Raw genomic sequence first — 19758 nt, forward strand, 5'->3', positions numbered from 1 at the left:
AAATATAAAAATTTTAAAATTTTTTATAATACTTCGGATTTTTTTTTTATAGCTCGGCTAATATTTTATTAGGTAAAAAAGGGTAATAAGAATAATCGCCGGAAAAAACGATTAAAAAAAACGGTAATTGCTATATTTTTTTTAGGATATATATATTAAATTTAATTAAATAGGTTTAAGGTCGAGTTTTAACCGGTAGTCTAGCGTAATCGTATTTTAAGCGTATTATTAATATATGCTTAAAATAAATTAATACGAATATTAAAATATACCGTAATATACTTGTATTTCGTTTATTTTGCTAACTTAAAAACAGGTATTCGTATATTGCTATAATAGGTTATTATATAAATTTTTTAAATAATTAATATTAAATCGTATAATTAATAGCAAAATCGGCTAAGCTATATGCTAAGGCTTTAAAGTATAATTGCGAATATAGCCGATAAAAATATTTTTAAAATACCGTTAATATATATTAATAAAATATTCGCAAAATATTTATATTATTTTTACGGAATATTTTAAGTCGTTATTTTAAGTATAATTTTATTCCTAATCCGACGGCTCCTAATTCCGGCCGTTTATATAATCCTTTTAAATAATAATCGAAAGTTTATATAAATTTATTATAAAAATTATAATATTTTTAGCATATTTTTAAAATATAATAAAAATAAATAAAAATAAAATTTATTTTACGGTTTATTTTAATAATAAATCTAAAATTATGCAAGCAGCCCGACGATAGTTTTAGTTTTTAAAGCCGTCGGTTATATATTAAATATTAATTCGATTATAGCTAGGTATATTTTTAATTATATTTTAATATATATAACCGTAAACCCGGTAATTATTATATTTAAAAGCTAAATATTAGGCACCGTTAATTTTTAAATTATTACTAAAATATAATTAAAAATATTTAATATAATTTTAATATATTTATAGTATATTTTAGGAATTTAAGCTTAATATTCGAATATTAGCTAAACGAATATTTATTCCGAATATAAAAGCTAATTTAAATTATTATTAATATAAATCGAATATAATTTTAAAATATTTTCGATTTATTTAATTTTTAATTTTCGTAAAGGCTTTAATAATTTGCTAAAACGGGGATTTTAAACGTAAACCAAAATTATTATTATAAATAAAATAGCAAATATTAATAAATAAAGTATAAAAATAATCCGGAACGGCGTAATAGTTTTAAAATTTATCGATAATAACTTTAAAACGTAAATTTGCTAAAATAATTATATTTTATTCGCGAATAAAATCCTAAAAATATAATTAGCAAATGCTAAATATACGCTAAACGTAATTTAAATTTAATATTTATTAAATTAAATCCTAATGCTTAAATTAAAACCTTTTATTTTAGCTAATACGTAATTAGGTTAGGTAGCTTATCGATAATGCTAAGCTAATATTAAATATATTAAATATATAATCGATTTTAATGCTTTTGCTATTATTTATAATTTAAAGGAAAAGACGGTAAAGGGGATAAACGAAAAAGCGAATAAGATATTAAAGGCGAAAAATATCTAAAAGATATATATAATATAATATTAGCAGATATTAGGTATAAAATAAATATAAATAAAAATTTTAGCATTAATATAGGTAAATAAATGCAATATAATTAATTCGGAATATTATTTAAATAAAAAAAATAAATAAAATATATATAGTAAATATATATTTATAAAAAATTTAATCGATTAATAATTTAATATATAATTATTTTTTATTTATTTTATTATTATATTAAATATTTTAATCGTTTTCCGCGAATTTGCTTTTATTCCGTATTTTTATTTAATATATTCCTAATATATATTAATATTTATTATATTTCCTTTTATTTTTTTCTAATAAATTTTTAATAACTTATTAGCTTTTTGCGAAATCCTTTTTATTCCGATATTTTATTAAGTATATTCCTAATATTTATTTATAATTTTTAATTTTCCGATTATAGCTAAAATATTTTAAATATATATACGCGATAAATCGAAAATTTTTCTATAAAAATAGTTCGTATTCGGATTTGTTATTATATAATAATTCGGAAGTTTTCCGCGTATGCTAAGCATATTTTTACGGTATTTTAATATATTATTATTAAGGCCTTAAAAAAAATCGCGCATATATATAAAATAAAATAATAATTATATATGCTTACGTATTTTTTATAATATCTGTGGCGCTTATGGCGTTAACTTTTGACCCCCCGGTAAAAAATTTATTTTAACCCTTCCATATTAATTTTGACCCCCGACCGGTCGTGGCCTCTCTCTTCCGTGCAGTACCGAGGATACGGGAGGCCATTCCGAGGTGCGATTGTTGAGGCGGGGGTTCACTATAGGCCAATGCTTTCAACTTGGCATTTATAGATATGGAGGGATTGACCAACGTAGGCAACTTATATACTTGATTTCCTATGCTATGTACACATTGAAGAAGAGAGAGGGAGCTGCGGATCATGAAGTAGTCAAGTCAACGTTGACTGAATAGTCTGTTCAGGTACAGGTCTAGTCAAAGCTCAATTTGACAAGGTTTGGCGACTCGACCGTGCATTTCTTAGGTTGATGACACAGCCTGTCCCTTCATCGTTTGCGTGAATGCCTGGAGTGCAAGCTTGGGCTCTGCATGATTCATATCAGCAATGTTTTCATCCACAATGCAAAAAGAGATAACTCACGGTAGTAAGGAACTTCATGACCAGCTCCGTAAACACGAATAAAGCTGAGGTTGTCAACAGACTTGAACTGACCCATCTCGGTCCCGTCGACGGTGTAGGCCTCAAGCGCCTTGGCCTTGAACTCGGTGGATCCCGAGTAGGTGAGAGCATTCGCAACGTCGAGATTGCCAAACCAGTTGCAAATAAAGTCGGCATCACCAGCCCAAGTCAGGACACGAATACCCGACTGGACAACCGTGGAGAGGGTTGACACTAGCGAGCGAGGGTCTGGTGAAGATAATTAGCGTTATGAATCAGAGCTTGCGTAGATGTTGACTTACAGTCACCAGTAGTAAAGAACTTGGAGTTGACACTGTTAGGACACTCCTGATAAGTCGTGGCGGCTCCGATTGCCTTCTTTACATCGGCACGAGCGAGATATGTCGCATAAGTCTCGGGAGGGTTGGGGTCATTTCTAGCGGCGCGGACATCGTATGGATCAAAGTTGGCGCTGGAGTAGATAACCTCATCAATGTCTGCATCGCAAGTATTGTATGCCTTCTCGCAGTATGCATCGTTGCCAGTGAGTCCAGTGCATTCATCGACCAATGGCTTGCACTTGGACGTGTAGGCCGTGTTGAGCGACTTGTACTGAGCAGCAGTGATGAGTTGGCGGTAGGTGTTGTTGTATGCAAACTCGATATCGGCCTTGTACTGAATTGACTCATCGTAGAGACCATTGTTGATGCCAAGAGCAACAAGGTTGATCTTCTCGCCATCGAGACTGCCGCTGTCAATGGCCTTGTTTTGGGTCTCAATGTAGTTGGCAAACTCGGGGCCGTAATGACCGCCATAGCTTTCAGTGAAGATGCCAAAGTCGCGACTCTCGTATTGAGGGAACTGGGTAAGGAAGGCCTGGAGGAATTTCCAGACAAAGGGAGCTATGGTTGCGGCGTTAGTGCATATTCCCGACTGGCAGATGATTGATGTGACATACCTGCGGTCACAGTCGAGGTGACAGTATCGGTGCCGTACGAGAAGCCTGTGCCGATTGGCTGATCCACGTAGATCATGTTGGCATACTCATTGAAGCTGTATGGGTTGAGCGATGGAGTCGAAGCGCCATTGTAGAATTGGCAAGGTCCATTCTGGGAAGTTTTATCAGTACATGCGTATACTATTGCATAATTTCTTGCTGTTTACCTCTTGGAATAATCCAATCATGGAACTGCAACCTGGTCCACCGTTGAACCAAGTGGCAAGAGGTGCTGTGCTGGCATTGTTGCGAGCCTCGAAGAACCCTGTCAGGATGATTAGCAGCCAGTCATAAAACTTCAAAAGACTGGAGAGAATATCTTGACTCACAGAACCACATGTTCATGTTGGTACCGACGGTAAGATAACCCGAGTACTGATTGACACCAGGCGTGGTCTCACAGATGCCCGAGTTGTTGACAAAGGACATCTTGGTGCCCGTTGCCGCATGCTCAAAGACATTGTACGTGATATCATCGCGCACCTCGACGTATCGCTTGTCAATCTTGAACGACGATGAGGCTGAAGGAGCGGCGAGGGCGATGCCTGCCGAGAGCCCGGCGAGGAGCCATGTTGCAAGTGATTTGACGTTGGCCATGGCTATAATATCGTCTCTCTTATGGATCCTTTGGTTGAAGACAAACAGAGGACAAGAAAGCCAAGCAAGTGCAAACCGACTTGGCGTTCTCAATCGGGGGCGCCAAGAAGCACTCGAGCCTTTTATTAGAACAAGACCCCAGGCAGCGAGGGAAATAAGCTTCTTTTGCATATGACCAACCAGGTATTCCGAGAATAGTCGGACCACGGTAGACCGCCAAAAAAGATGCGGCGAATCCACTGACTCAAATTGGTTGCACCATCAAAGTTTCCCGCGATGTCAGGTAGGTATAGTCCTGCTTACCATTTTAGGCAGGTGGACCGATCCGCAGCGCTACCAGGGCAGGTCTGGCCCTGATTGCGCCCAGTATCAACTGCCGGTTCAGGCGAAGCGCCGCCGTGTCTAGCGGTCATGGTGTACTGCCGCCTTCCTCAAGAGAATATTAATCGATATGACTCGCATCTACGTGGTATTCTGTAGCTAGGTATTAGCTGCGGAAACTGCTTCCATTTTTACGACTCATCAATTGCACTTTCTTCATATCATCATTTGTCCAAAAAGCAGCCCGTTGATCCCTGTATCTTGTCCCCCGCAACTACTACTGTTTGTTGAGACTCTTGGCGCGACTTTCTACCTTGGGCCGTCCGCCCCCACAATTTCCAGTCACCAACTAAACCGAAAGTCAAGTCAATCAAAACGACAATGACGGCATCATAAACAGCGGTCACTATAATAATCTCTATATTCTTTGCCAAGAAACGACAGAGAATAAGAAGATGAAAAGTGATAGACCCATAAGATCCACAAGATGAAACACCCTGTTGTGTACACTACTTGGGCTTCTCAGTTGATACCTAGCTTCCAATCTGCTTGGCCTGATGACTGCCCGCACACCAAAATACAATCGATTTTTTTCACTCTTTTTTTTTTTTTTTTTTTGGGAACTGGTAATGCGAATAAAAGAAAGACCAGATTGCCATATTATGACTGTAATTGATATTCTATCCCAATATGTCGGGCTGATGGAAGTGAATGTCCTGTAGGTTTTTAAGACAGGTGAGTAACAATTTTTTCAGCATTTGTCTGGTGATTATATACTGTTGTTCAGAGGAGAAAAGACAGAAGAGCTCTCAGAAACAATAGCCGACAGGAGATCAAAGGAAATGAAAACCATAATAAAAGACAACTCACCTCCCATGTCTCCTCAAAACCACTATTCCGGACACAGGTCGGCCCAGGGGCCTTAACCGTGTCGGCCACCATATAGGCGAACTTGTTCCAAAGCCCGTCGCCATTGATCAGCAGCCAATCGTAGTCCTCGTACGCGTCGCTAATAGCCGTTGCAATACTCACGGCGCGGAATAACTTGACGGCATGCCCGTCGTCGGCAGAGAGGCGTGCAACCGGGGGAGTACGTCTGTGAACGGAATATTTTGTCAGTTTTTAGGCATTGCCAATTTCACTCTCCAGGCAAAGCCTCCAATCATGGACGGTTAGCGAGCAAGGAAAGGGCGGACTTCATTGTACTCTCTTTCTTTGCAGCATCTTCCCGCATGTGAACTCAAAAGGCCGCTCGAAGAGTCCGCATAGTCCGCTCTGGCCAGAATGGCCATATCAAGTCCCATCATACTGCAATTATGTAGATAAATACTAGTATTCCGACAAAAGTCTGTCCAAGAAAACCATTTGCCCTTTTTCATCGATATCTTGACATTGATATCACCGGTGTTGCAACGTGGGCATATTTTCGGTTCCCTGACGGAGCTTCATTTCGAGATTCAGTTCCCCTTTTCGGTATTTACGTACTCATTGTGGTTTATTGAGATCTCACAAGAGACCGACATTTTGCTTAAATACAAGCCTGCGACTTGCGTACTCAGTTCAACATGAAAGATCAACTCAACCCATACGCTAAGCTATTCAGTGAGCCCAAGGGCCCTGGCGATCAGCGGCCAACAGCGCTTGGAATTGTCAAAGATAATGACCTGCTTGGCACTTGGACTGACAAGGTCGTCCTCCTGACCGGTGGAACATCTGGCATCGGAGTCGAGACCGCCCGAGCCCTCTACGCTACCGGGGCCCACGTCTTTATCACGGCTCGTTCCATGGACAAGGCTGAGGCCACCGTGCAAGACATTACGAGCAGCATTAATGGAAGGGGATCAATAGGGGTCATCGAGATGGACATGGACTCACTGGAGTCTGTGAGAAAAGCTGCTGACGACTTTCTCAGCCGGACCACCCGACTTAATGTGCTCATCAACAACGCAGGTATCATGGCGTGTCCCAGAACGTTGACCATGGACGGATTTGAGCGCCAGTTTGCAGTAAACTATCTCGCGCACTTTGCCCTGACTATTTTGCTACTGCCCAGTCTGATGGCGTCGTCTTCAAGCACTTTCAACTCGCGAGTCGTCAACGTCTCTTCGTCCTCACATCGGTTCTCCTCGGTCGATTTCAGCGATATCAATCTGACTCATAGTTATGACCCGTACCGCGCCTACGGTCAGTCCAAGACAGCTCTGAACTGGCTGTCCAACTACATTGATCGCGCCTATGGCCCCCGCGGCGTGCACGCCCTTTGCCTCAATCCCGGTGGGATCTGGACGGGTCTACAAGGATATGCAACACCACAGCAACTAGAAGAGTGGAAGAAGGACAAGGAAACAATGAAACAGATGCAATCCCCGGCGCAAGGTGCTGCTACTACAGTGTGGGCAGCCGCTGGAAAGGTGTGGGAGGGACATGGTGGCAGATATCTGTCGAGCTGCCGGGTTGCTACCCAGTCTGAAAACGAGACCAACGCTATTGATGATGGATATGCTCCCTACAACTACGATACAGAGAGTGAAGAGAGGTTATGGAAGTTGAGCTTGGAGATGACTGGCTTGTCGGCCCCTTGATGTGCAAACTATCACGGAAACGCCAGGCTTTTGCATCATAAATGTACCAAAAAAAAACATTAGCAATTTCAAATTCAATGAATGTACATTCTTTCAAACTCGCACAACTCTGTTTAACCTCCAAATCAATATCCCATTGATTTTCGTCAGCCAGATCCTATACATATGTACATACCTAGGGCATGTATGTACTCTAATTTGCAACGCCAGGGAGGGACTAGTAGCCCTTGCAGGTGGCTAGGCCTACAAGCCATAGCTCCCGAGCCCCCTCCGTCTACCGTACTGTACTCGGTCACGCAGCATCAATCTACAGAGTACTGTTTTCTGAACCTGCAGACGCACGTACCCCAGAACCCTCGGTGATGCAATCACTTGCCTGCTTCAGGCATTTTTTTTTTCTCAATTTCCAACTCAAATCCCTTGTCGGGTTCCCTCGAATCATCCGCAATTGGGCAATCAGGTGGTAAGCGTAGCTCTGCGTCATTACGCGCAGATCCGTGACAGGCTTGGCCAAGGAGCGGACGAGGAGTGGACGAAGAGCGGACGGCGAGCGGACAATGAGTAGACTTTCAGCGGACTTCCTCGCAGCGCGGGCGGGACCAAATCAAAAGTCAGCTCCACTAGTACTTGATTTGCTGTTACAGTGAAGAGTGGGCACAGACGTGGTACATCGCTTATTATTCACTGCTTGACGTACTTGGTGTGCTTCCATGGCGTAAGAGTTGACTTCCACGAGAATTCCAATTCTGACGAGCTCATTGGCGAATAAGAACATACAGAGACAGAACTCAGATATCAAAAAGACCTTCCCAAACAGAAAATTCAGGATAATGGACGGCACCGGATCCGCGGGAAAAGCACGCTTCTCCTGTAAAATGTGCAGGCAAGTATACCACATCCTTTGTATATTCCATTCCCCCAATTCGAGGCCCGATTCTAATTTCCAAAACATCAGACGCTTGAAACGGAAATGTTTGCGGGAATTGCCATCATGCTCGCTGGTCAGTGATTCTGCGCCTATTGAAGCCATAGAGTCCGCTACAATGTCCGCTGAAATGTCCGCACCAAATGCAGTGTACACGACTTGAAAAGCAATGCGTGTATCCCTCACGAGCCCTGGGTACCAACGATGACGGAGCGGGCGACGTGCCTAGAGGACAAACGGTGCCATCCGGACAAGCCGATGTGAGCGATTCTTTCCAGTCGTTACCATCTGGGGGTTACAGGTCCGGCCTTTCCGAATTTTGCACAGCATCTCCTGATTCCGTTCCTGCCAACAAATTCCCAGTGTTGTATTTCCTGGACCCAGAGGCTTGTATCAGACCACTTCCGCCAACCAGCCGCCTCAGCTTTGACCCAAGGGTATCAGGTCCAGCAAACGTCACACCTATCCTGGAGGATGATAAGATATCGGTCTGCGAGGAATATTTTGCCCGTATTCACCCATGGTTACCAATTCTCAGCAAGAAAGTGGTCAGGCAAAATATTCAGAGACGCAATATCACCCCTCACAGCTCCAACCTTGCCCTTTTGTTTCATTGCATGAGGCTCTTGATTGAATCGCTGTATTTCAGTGACCAAGGGTTAAGTAATCCCATCTGCCCGACATACTTGTTGGTAAAGGAGAATCTTGCTCGGGCAGAGATATTATTCCTGCCGGACATGTCACTCCTCCAATCCGTAATCCTGATTGCAACTTATGAGACTCTCCACGCCATTTACCCTGCTGCATACCTGACCATTGGGCATGCAGCGCGCCTCGGTACCATGATGGGTTTTCACAATCCCAAAGAAGCACCTCAGCTTTTCAAGGACTCTGGAACATGGACGGGTCGAGAGGAAGAGCGCAGGGCATGGTGGGCAGTCATCATGCTTGACCGGCAAGTACTAAACATGATCAACGTCCTATTTATTGCGCCATAATAAGGGCAATACTAATGGTGCGCCAGTTTTGTCAATCAGGAGATGCGATCAGCAGCGCTCGCGACACCCAATCCCCACATGGGAGAGATTCTCCCGTGCACGGGAACGGTGTGGGACGAAGGATCAATTGGTAGCAACGAGTCCGTATTCTCTACCTCGCTGTCCGCCAACATTACACTGGGTTCATTCGCAAACGTGTGCCAAGCAGCCCATTTGTTAGGACGCGTTATCCATCATCGAGATGACCGTGACATGGATACCGTCTCTCGGGTAACTGAAGCCAACCAGCTACACTTGGCTTTATCGGCATTTACTCTGCATGTAACACAGCACGCAGCAGTTACACTTTCACCAGACTCGTCGATATTCACTGCACAATCGTTGGCTTTCAGCGCTCGCCTTGTGCTGTATAATATCTACGCCTGCAACGAGAGGTACGACTCTACTACACACCGGTCAGCCGATGAAGCTGAGCTGCAACGACTTGCCATACAGGGTATCCTAGAAGTTACAGAGAGCGTCTCACGGCTTGTGAGACAGATACTTGACACCACGGAAACATCACAGTCGCCACATTTTCCAAATCCATTCATCAGTCACTGCCTGTTCCAAGCCGCTGGGGAGTGCGAATGGTTCGTGCTTGAGAACCCAGAGTCAGACTCGGGACGGTGGCTTTTGGATATCGTGAGATTATTGAGTCTCATCGGGGAGCGTTGGCAGGTTGCAGGTATGTGCTGTGGAGAGGTCCTATGCGAATTGTGATGGCGGGCTCATTAACTGACAATCCAAAGGGGTTTATGTGGCACGGATACAAGAATGGCCGGGCTTCACACAGATTTCAGAATCCAGAATCAGGTTTCAATAGGGTATGCTACCTTCCTACTCGACTCTTTATCATCAATCTCATTAAGCATTCGGCAGACGTTTTCACTACATGAACAACGTTGAATGCGCGAGGGCAGATTCGCGAGTATATCAATTCGTTTTGAAGCGACATGGAAAAAGTCAAAGCGGAAGAACTTGAAGAAATATTCGCGCAGGCGGCAATAGTGCCATTTTAATACTCTGATGCAATGATTATTCCGACCGAATTACTGGTTGCCATATCTCAACAAGTGATTTTGCGAGATTCAACGGTCGACTCTAAGCTTTGACTTCCAGCTGCACTTGGAGCGTCTCTGTCCGAGTCGAGTTGAATTTCGACTTCCTGCTAATAATCAACGTCTTTCTCTATCATCTATCAAGAGGAAACCTGTGTGACTGATGTCGCTTTCTTTTCTCAGTTTGCTGTGCGACCCGACGCCGGTAGTGCCCGGCCCGCGTACTGTTCAGGACATACTCACGATTATTAGCACGGGATCTTTCATATGCTTATTCGCTTACTGCAGCAAGTGACGCGTTCTAGATGCTCAAGGTTCTGATCCACCAATAGCCATCTCGGTATCTGCCCCAGTGGTTTGCGCTATGGCCTTTCAATCACGTCTTCCAAGTTTACCCGGGTTGCTGTATGCAACCTTCCTGCCCCCCTGTTCTGAACCCCGGATCGCACAATCACAGCACACGGCTGCGAACCCTTTCCCCGCCCGGAGGACCCCTTCGCTTGGGTACGATACACTGAATTGCTACCCGTTGTTGTGCACCGCGGTGTACCCACCTAGAACTCTCGGGGGTCCGAGCAAGCTCGGTCGAAGCAACCGAACCAATGGTTGATTTTTCGACCGGGTAGCGACGAACATGTCAAACTCTTTATGCAGAGATATATATGAGCGCATGAGCACATCGGTTAATCCCAATGACTGCGCGTGCGCCAAATGCGAAGTTGGGAATTAATTGCTTGTGCAGATGGTTCGTTCCAGGACTCCCCAGTGTCCATCTTCTTGGTATATATCAACAATGTTCCATTCTTCACTGCCAAGAATTGTTTTACTCTTGAACTCTGCTTACCCTAAACAATCTGGTGACAATCATCTGTCTAAGTTCCCCTGATGGCTCCGCCAATTACCATACCTGACCCCTCCACGCTGGGCATGGTGGCGCATAACAATCAGGGGTACATTGTCATTGTCACTGTGATAGTTTGCTTCTTGATTGCAACTCCTGCAACGGTGGGCAGGATCTATACTCGCAAGTTCATTATTGGTCAATTATGGATAGATGATTACCTTACAATGTTGGCTTGGGTATGTTTTCTTGGTATCTAACCAAATTATAGCAGCGTTCACTAACTACTCTAATTATAGACCCTCATGTTCGCGCTCGGTATTACAGAGTGCGTGCAAGTGCGATACGGTGCTGGCGCCCATATATGGGACTTGCCTCAACCAGACGGGATTGTTGCGTTTAATAGGGTTCGAGTCCTCTCACAATTGAGTTTTTTTTTTTTTTTTTGGCCATTGGGTCGCTAACAGCTGCTATTCCAGGCAAATTGGGCAGGCGTTTTGCTGTACAACCTTTGCCTGTGTGCGACGAAATCCATGTTCTTTTTTCAGTATTACCGTGTCGTCAAGGATATAACAAAGCTCAAAATTATATACAGTCTTGTCGGCGTCCTCGTGATGGCATGGTCGATAGGTCAAGTCATTCTCATTCTCGTCAATTGCGTCCCTATCGCGGGCAACTGGGACCCAAACATTGATGCCAAATGCATGACTCTCCCCGAAACATATGGAATATGGATGACATCTGCCGGAAATTTGGCAACCGATGTCATCATTTTAATTCTACCGATTCCAGTCGTATGGAACTTGAATTTGAAAAAGAAACCCAAGTTGATTCTACGGGGTGTCTTTTGTCTAGGTTTCTTGTGAGTCTCTCACGACTTGGCTTCCGATTAATATCCCAGGACTGACACATGGCCAGCACCTGCTTGATATCGTCACTGCGCATGTTTGCCTTGAAGAAGACTGCAGACATGACATATGACGCAGCCTCTCTGCTGTGTTGGTCCATAGCAGAGGTCGCGTCTGGCGTCACTTGCGCGTGCATACCCACGCTGCGCCCGCTGGCTTCAAAGTACCTCTCGTCTGCCTTTGGTAGCTCTGGATCTGGGAACCGCCAGTCTTCTCGGGGCTACGAAAATTACGGGTCCAGCGAGAACCGCAAACGGAGGCGCGAGAGTCGCGGGGTATTCGTCAGCGATAACACGCTCGTTGAGGGAGACGATCAGAATTTTGAGCTCGGTGCGGGCAAGTCGGTGCCTGTCCATGTTAGACAAAAGTCGGACGTCGAAAGTCCCACAAAGTGACTTGAAAAGGAACAATCTGAAGCACCTTTGTCAATTCAATCCAAATAAATACTAGTCATTCCATACTTTGACTTGGCATGCTAAGCAAACGTTTCTCTTCTGGTCATAACGCAAGTAACTGGAAATTTGGAGGACGGCCTGTGTCGGCTTGCGTATGCCTCCATCCCAAAGGTGGTCAACTCAAAGTATCCATTTCCATTACTGCCTTTCCTTTTCCCCTTCGTGTGACTTTTGTTCCCAGCAGTACAAAATTTCTTGCATAGTACCTAGGGCAAGTGGTAATTCATATATTGAAGGTCCTGCGGCCTATATCGTAGTCATACACCGCGTCCTTTGGGTCCTGTCGATTCTGTTTGTGCCCAGCGTAAACCATCCATTAGCTGCGCGATGGGATCTTTGTTCCACATCACGACACACGTAGGCCTCTGCTCATTTACCTTCTACATATTCACGTAGTTTCGGGGACATTCATGCTGTTAATATCAACACGTAAACTAATACTCACAGATCTAGTCATACTCATACCTTTGTAAACTCATATGACAGTACAGATCAAGAGTCAGATGAAAGTCACTGTCCCAATTATGATATGAATTGCGCCTGCCACACCTTTGTTCAACACTTTCCCCAGTGAATAGAGGATTGTCGCAAGACAGTCACCGATGACCAATCCAAGTACCATGCATGTTTACACTTGCCAGCTGCAATGGCAGAATCCAGCCAGGCACAAGCAAAAGGTGCAAACGCCCGCTGCCCGTAGTATTTTTAACCAGACCACCTTCGTATAAGGGTAATTAAGTGGGTCAGAACGAGTCGCCAGTGTACAAACTGCGCGGCTGGCCAATTAGGTAAGAGGATCAAGTATACTTGAGATGAAAACGAAGCTATCCCCAAGCTTGCCAGTCAGGCTGACTGCAATCAGTAGACGGTGGTGGACAAAGCACTTATTGCAGTCAATATTGCGGCTTGCCTGACCTTTCTTCCTTTTCTTCAGCTGGTGTACATTCAAATAGTTAGTGAATCACTCAATCGATAATTCACTACCGCCGCCGCGAACATCACCATTTCCATCATCACCACCACCACCACAATGTCTGCCCCCGCCGCCAACCATATTGGCCAGCAGCAAGTGTCGCAGCCTGGTAAGTATATCTCTTTTTCTTTAATCTGCTTCATTTTCTGAAAGACATTCTCTCGTTTTCGAAAGACGTTCTCTTCCTTTCAATTTACCTTTATATGATCTTTACGTGAATATTTTCTCAAAGGATAGTCTTGCTAACCTGTCTCTGACAGCAGAACTAAGCTCTGTGCGCCGCCCGCAGCGGCTTTACCTCAAGGTCACTGTGGCCATGAGGGTCGTGGACAGGATCCTCGATAACCATCAGTACACTGGCATTAAGGAATTCCTCGGCAATGCCGAATACAAGGCGTTCCGCCACGAAGTCCGCGAAATCGTTCGCAAGGACTTGTCAGTTCGCCCTCACTATTTTTCTCCCATGGCTGCAACGATCCACTGGACATCCTGCTGATAGTTTTGGTTGACCGTAGCGACGCCAATATTGACAGTTGGCCAGTCCGCGTCATGCACAACTACGTGCCCGACGCACGTAATGCCATCCTCCAGGCAATGGAGGAGAATTGGCAGCTTTTTGCTGTCACCGAAGGCGACGAGTTCGTGCCGTCGGAACTCATTTACGAGCGGTTCTACGCCGGCCCCTTGTAGACGGCAAGAAATATTGGAGTTTTTGTTCTTGGGCTGGGGGAAGCACCCATGTGGGCAGGCTCTTGGACGACGACGATGAATAAGATGAAAAAATGAATGACAATGATAATGATAATTAGCGCCAGACACGCACATTTCTCGTCCTTCTTAATACTTTTCCCCTCTCAATTGTTTTTGGTGTGTCTTTTCTCTCCCCTTTCCTTTGCGCTTTTACCACAATTGATCTCCCTATTTTCCTCTCGCTTTTTTTTCTTCTCTGCGATATCTGACGAACCATCCGTGTTCTGCCTGCCTCGGTACTTTCCTTTCGCCTTCTTATGCCTCATTCTTCTTGAGGGTTGTACGCAAAGTCCTTGGGATGAAAGGTGTCGGTTTCAGTGAGCATGTAGGGATAATCCCCAAAGACAAAGGCTCGGAATGAATTCTTGAATCCACAGATGCAATTGTATCTTCAATGATTGCAAATGTCCAGACAGCTGCATCATGAAATCGAAAACTTACATCCGCAACTCGGCAGTTGAATCAAGTCGTGATACTAGGTAGTATAATGAGGCATATGGTGGTGGGGCAGAGCTGACCAACGGCCATGGTACATTTTCAAGCTCGGCACTCCCCCACCACTGCGATGGTTCTTCTAAGCATAAAGGGTACACACGTAGGAATCAAGCATGAACAGGATCATTTGGCGGAACCTTTGGGATTGAGACTGTATCCAAGTATTCTTCAATCAAAAGTAACGTTTTCAAGGCCGTGGTATTTTAACAAAAGAATACAAAGATACCAAATTTCTCTACAGTCTGTCATCATCAAAGGCACCTCGGCGGCCCCTTGCAGGAGCATATGAAGCTTGGGCCAAAAAGGGTCAAGCTCACCACACGCAGGCACTAGCGAAAAACCCTGCGGGCTGCGCCAAATGCCAACGGCGGCGGCCAAGCTTGGGAAGACTTGAGATCTGTCCAGTGACTTTTTTGGATTCGGGTTCACTCTGTCTGTCTGTCTGCTCACATTTGTTCTCGCGGATCACCATAATCTCCACAAGGTCATTCAATTCTCATATTTGGACTACCCAACATGTCTGATTCGGCAAACTGGAGAGTTAGGGCCCCTGTGGACCCCGACGCCCAGCCCCGGCGCAACAACTACAACAACCGTGAGAACCGTGATGGACAACGCCCTCAGCGGAACCCTAATGTCTCCCAAGCTGAGCGCAGCCGACCCGATGACCTAAAGGTTCACCGGCCACAGCGCCAGCAGGAGGACTCCCCAGAGACGGCCGCTGCCATTACTGAGGGCCGCCGAATCTATCTCGGCAACCTGCTCTACAGCACTACTCCTGATGATATTGAGCTTTTCCTCACAAACAATGGCTTCCCCAAGTTCGAAAAGGTCCACATCTCCATCGACCCCTTCACCGGTCGCAACCCTGGCTACTGCTTCATCGAGTTTGCTGAAAAGGAGACTGCTGATTCGGCCATGGAGAAGCTCGAGGGTCTGCCCTTGTTTGACCGTGCCGTCAAGTGCCGTCCCTGCCAGCCAAAGGGCAACGTCCGCCGTGCTGCTCAGTGGCCCCGTGAAGAGGGAAACAGCTCAAGCTACAACCGCTGGGGCACTTGGGACAAGTCGGGCTCAGCAGGCGCCTCGGCTGGCAGACTCTCGGGACTGAATGGCCCCAACGACACCATGAAGCACTACCAGGTTTCCAAGGCCCAGGAGGAGGGTCGTCAGCTCTACGTTGGTGGTCTGCCTCGAATGCTGGACCAAGCAGAGAACGAGGTGGAAATCAGGGATATCTTCAAGGACTTTGAAGTGTATGTATCAATTCACAGCCGCGCACCAAATAGTTTGGTCTCACTAACTCGAGTAATAGCGACGGAGTCAGCAAGAGAGTGAGCCCTCGCGAGGAGGGTGAGGGCCGACGCAACTTTTGCTTTGTCGACTTTAGCACTGCTGAGCAGGCACAGGCAGCCAAGCAGGCCATCCATGGCATGTCTTACAGAGATGCTCCTCTCAAGGTTTCGGAGGCAACCCCAAGAGTGGAGAGATATCCTAGACGAGATGACTGGTCGCGAAGGGAAGAGAGATCAACAAATCGCGATATTCGTTTTGAGTAAACAGCTGGACAGGCTCTGAGGGTGCCAGGGATTGAGCATTGAATTCTTGGCATCGATAGGCATACTTGGTAGTATTAAATCCCAAGATGACAACACTTATTCCATGGGATTGGAGTTGCGACTTGCGTTGGCGCAGTCCTCACACCACCCAAAATAAATGACAGCGTTCTTTATGGCTAAAATGAATCATTTCCACCATGCAAACAACTGAATTTGGATACCAAGGAGAGAGTTCATGGACACTGGTCTGCTCTCAGTTGCAAAAGAGTGAATCCATATCAGCCCGATGCTAGAGCTCGACCAACAAGAAGTCCTCCTGGTTGAGCAACATCTGGTTGCTCCGTCGCAATTCCACCCAAGGCCGCAAGTGCTTGGTTGCCGTGGGCATCACCACCACTAGCATTGTAGTCACAACCTCGCGTTTGTCCCGACGCGTTCAAAAATCCGGCCTGAACGACGCTCGATTTCCTCCACCACACTGAATGGTAGGTTTATTTAACAGACGACTGACTCCTGATTGTTCACCTCGAGACGCTCTTCCATCCAACCCATTCAAATCATTCTGCGACGCCGCTTCCATCGGTGCGCTGCGTACCAGCCATCACGTTCAATCTCAACGCCAATACCAATACGTCTCGCAAGTCTAGTAAGTCAACTTACATTTTTTAGGGTGTCTATCTATCCCATTCCTTTCTTTTCACACCCAGATGCGGCTTTGCACGGCGTGACATCCCTCCATACACAACGCCTTTATTTGTCGCAGCTCCTACTTTCACACCCACATCTCCCAGCTCTCAGGTCCTGGCTCTTCTCCCCCCATCCCACCCATCTATCAGTTGATCTTGCCTCAAGTCATTCTGCATCATCCCATATTCATCTTTCCTCCATCGCATCTCGCATTCTCCTGGTGGCTTATTGTTTACTTAAACTTTCCACCCTACCTTGGGTTCGACATACAATTGGCGCTCCCAGGCGGCGCCTCTTTGTTATACTTCATCTTTTACAACCGCTTTGGCAAAACCTAAACCACTCGGTACACCTTCTGCCTTCCCCTTCTTGAAGTTTTTCTTTTCTTTCAGCTGTACCAACTCTACGGGCACCCTTCTTGCGCGTTGCTCTAATCCCACCCAACAGCGATATTTGAACCAGACCTGGCTACAAGCACCTTAAGCACACAGGTGTGGCAAAAGTTCCTCGGCAACACTCAATAAAACCTTGTATCGGACGCAAAACACTTTTTCAACGTCTACAAGAAATCTCGGAGAAAGGTCATCTATCCTCCAAGGTAGCAGGCAAAGTGGCTGCCTTCCAAGTTCAAACACTATTTATACCCGAGCACCCTCAAGGTCAGTTTGGAAGTTTTTCTCTCTCAATTTTTCTTCCATCCTTACCGCACCCTTTATAATTTGAAGTCGTCTTTCTATTTCTCCTTTTCTTCTTCAATATCATCCCGAAAAAATAGATAGAAGACTAATCAAAACACTATATAGATAGATATCTTCCATCACCTTTTCGATTCCTTGGCTTCTTTCCAGTTGATCCAGTATGCCTGGACAACCACTTTCAAACAAATCGTCCGAGAACCACTCCAAGGACTACTTCTCTCTCTTGGGGGGCCATCAGCATCCCTCCGCCAGGCAGTCTGGCTCACGTGCTTCTATAGGATTCCTAATCAACGGATCCATCCAGCCTTACAACAACGAGCCGAGGAGCGATCCATCGCCTGTCATGGTCAGTCAGAATGACAGACAGACTACCATGCACATTCCTAGCCGCCCCTCCTCCCAGCTGCCGGATCGCTCAATTGCTAGACTTGCCGGTCTCAACGGGGTCAATCAGATCGATTCTGCTTCGCAGCCCAAGAGTTGTTCGACTCGTCTAACCTCGTCTGGGAAGTTCCCTCCTATAAACACGCACCGGGCCACCATGTCTTTTTCCTCGTTGGCGGAATCCAACGATGAAAATATGTGGGACCGGGGACATCGCCGTGAGCATAGTCATTCGACCTATGTCACCAGTGTCTTGTCACGAAGAGGGTCTGGAAGTCAAGACCATGAAAATGCTCCAGTCGGCCACAGCCATCAAGAAGGGCTTGTCCATGCTCCCAGTCATGAACTTCCTGGGCTTTATCCTGACCGCAACACTGGCCGCCTTCGACTGACAGAAGTCGAGGAACAGTTTCGTGGGCTGCAAATAAAAAGTCCAGCAGATCCATCGAGCAATTGTCGGCGTTTCGTAATACCAAATCCTGGCTTTCCCGGCTCGAACAAGACTTCCTCTCTGAGGCCACTTGCGGTGGATTTCATCCCGATGAGCCGTCCTCCAGCCATGAAGCTCGCGCAAGGATCGTCTTCGGCCAGCCACTTCCAGCCCCCTGCTGAGATGAATCGCCCGACCTTCTACAACTCGACCAACTACAAGGGCAATCCAAGGCTGCCAGGTAACCAGTCGGCAGACATCCCGGAAGCAAAGTCTTGTGCTCTGTGGATTACAAATCTCAATCTGCAGCCCGAGCTTGAATACAAGCAGCTTCTCAGTGCCATTCACGATTGCGGCAAAGTTTATGCCTGCTACGTAAATCCTCCCGATCCCCAGTCAGGCCATTCCAGCTATGCCGCAAAGCTGGTCTTCTTCGATGCGCGCGGTGCCAGGGAGCTCCACTCCCGCGCAGCCAGGGGCGAGTTCGTGGTCAACGAATATGTTCCCGTGGTCCGTTACAACCGCATCCGCACCGCAAGCCAGCCTCAAGGTCCGGAGTGCCGTGTGCTTCACATCGAGGGTCCATCCGATATCATCTCGCAAAAGGATCTGGACTGGCTCTTTACGGGAAATTTTCAATTCGAGGTTGAGAACGTCAGAGTCTTGAACGAGGAGCATGGCCGCCGACGACTGGAGTGGCGCTTTGGTTCCTACCGCTGTCAGGCCGCATCGGCCAAGAAGCTTATTGAGGAGCGCCGTCGTTCAGCGCGATTGGACCCGGAGTCGCCTCTGGGCAACTGGGCACAGGTCTATGTGTACTACGGCGTCGATCCTTGCGCCCCAGACATGAGGTCCGACAAGCCGTCCCTCTCCTTCGACTAAGGAGGGATCTTTGGCATGGTATCTTCGGGAGCACTTTTTTGGAGTCGACGAGAAAGTATTCTGCATTTGTTCATTTTGTTGATTTGGTTCTTCTCTGTTACTATTTTGCTTTTGGTTGTGAGTCCCCCAATCATTTGCTTCATACATTCATGGTTTGGGTTTACTGACTTCACACTAGAATGGTCGTTATTGTACATGCTTTGAGTCCTTCATCAAAGGATTAGTATATTTATTGGTCTCCAGTCTGTATAAGCGAGTACCATAAAGGGATCATCAAGAAGGGAAGGGATGAAGCGCTCCTGAGAATGGTGTATGGTTTGAGAATTTGGTCCAGGGTGATTGTAATATCGCCACTGAGATGCCGCAGATATGTCGCAGAGATGTAACGGCATATTTCGAGGGATGAGGTGACAGGGTAGCATCAAGAACACGGCGTTTGGCAGGT

The 19758-nt window shown here is 45.8% G+C and overlaps 7 protein-coding genes across 7 annotated transcripts; 6 read left to right on the plus strand and 1 right to left on the minus strand.

The window, feature by feature from the left end:
• Positions 1–2595: 2595 nt before the first annotated feature.
• Positions 2596–4328, minus strand: PFICI_13833 (Carboxypeptidase S1; the record flags this gene model as incomplete). The annotated part of the gene is made up of 6 exons (XM_007842414.1): positions 2596–2660; positions 2717–2983; positions 3037–3636; positions 3693–3843; positions 3899–3996; positions 4061–4328. The coding sequence occupies 6 exons, from the start codon at positions 4326–4328 to the stop codon at positions 2596–2598; spliced, it is 1449 nt and encodes a 482-aa protein (XP_007840605.1).
• Positions 4329–6214: 1886 nt separating this feature from the next.
• On the plus strand, positions 6215–7231 carry PFICI_13834 (uncharacterized protein; the record flags this gene model as incomplete). The annotated part of the gene is made up of 1 exon (XM_007842415.1): positions 6215–7231. One exon carries the CDS (start codon positions 6215–6217, stop codon positions 7229–7231), a length of 1017 nt encoding a protein of 338 aa, XP_007840606.1.
• Positions 7232–8299: 1068 nt separating this feature from the next.
• Positions 8300–10019, plus strand: PFICI_13835 (uncharacterized protein; the record flags this gene model as incomplete). The annotated part of the gene is made up of 3 exons (XM_007842416.1): positions 8300–9087; positions 9181–9881; positions 9946–10019. 3 exons carry the CDS (start codon positions 8300–8302, stop codon positions 10017–10019), a joined length of 1563 nt encoding a protein of 520 aa, XP_007840607.1.
• A 1120-nt stretch (positions 10020–11139) lies between these two features.
• Positions 11140–12398, plus strand: PFICI_13836 (uncharacterized protein; the record flags this gene model as incomplete). The annotated part of the gene is made up of 4 exons (XM_007842417.1): positions 11140–11334; positions 11395–11487; positions 11563–11957; positions 12014–12398. 4 exons carry the CDS (start codon positions 11140–11142, stop codon positions 12396–12398), a joined length of 1068 nt encoding a protein of 355 aa, XP_007840608.1.
• Positions 12399–13488: 1090 nt separating this feature from the next.
• On the plus strand, positions 13489–14121 carry PFICI_13837 (uncharacterized protein; the record flags this gene model as incomplete). The annotated part of the gene is made up of 3 exons (XM_007842418.1): positions 13489–13540; positions 13692–13866; positions 13947–14121. The coding sequence occupies 3 exons, from the start codon at positions 13489–13491 to the stop codon at positions 14119–14121; spliced, it is 402 nt and encodes a 133-aa protein (XP_007840609.1).
• Positions 14122–15192: 1071 nt separating this feature from the next.
• PFICI_13838 (uncharacterized protein) lies at positions 15193–16232 on the plus strand (the record flags this gene model as incomplete). The annotated part of the gene is made up of 2 exons (XM_007842419.1): positions 15193–15929; positions 15989–16232. The coding sequence occupies 2 exons, from the start codon at positions 15193–15195 to the stop codon at positions 16230–16232; spliced, it is 981 nt and encodes a 326-aa protein (XP_007840610.1).
• Positions 16233–17777: 1545 nt separating this feature from the next.
• Positions 17778–19313, plus strand: PFICI_13839 (uncharacterized protein; the record flags this gene model as incomplete). Its single annotated transcript, XM_007842420.1, has 1 exon — positions 17778–19313. The coding sequence occupies one exon, from the start codon at positions 17778–17780 to the stop codon at positions 19311–19313; it is 1536 nt and encodes a 511-aa protein (XP_007840611.1).
• Positions 19314–19758: the final 445 nt, after the last annotated feature.

The sequence above is a fragment of the Pestalotiopsis fici genome (genome assembly GCF_000516985.1).
Source record: "Pestalotiopsis fici W106-1 unplaced genomic scaffold PFICI_Scf_12, whole genome shotgun sequence".
NCBI lineage: Eukaryota > Fungi > Ascomycota > Sordariomycetes > Amphisphaeriales > Sporocadaceae > Pestalotiopsis > Pestalotiopsis fici.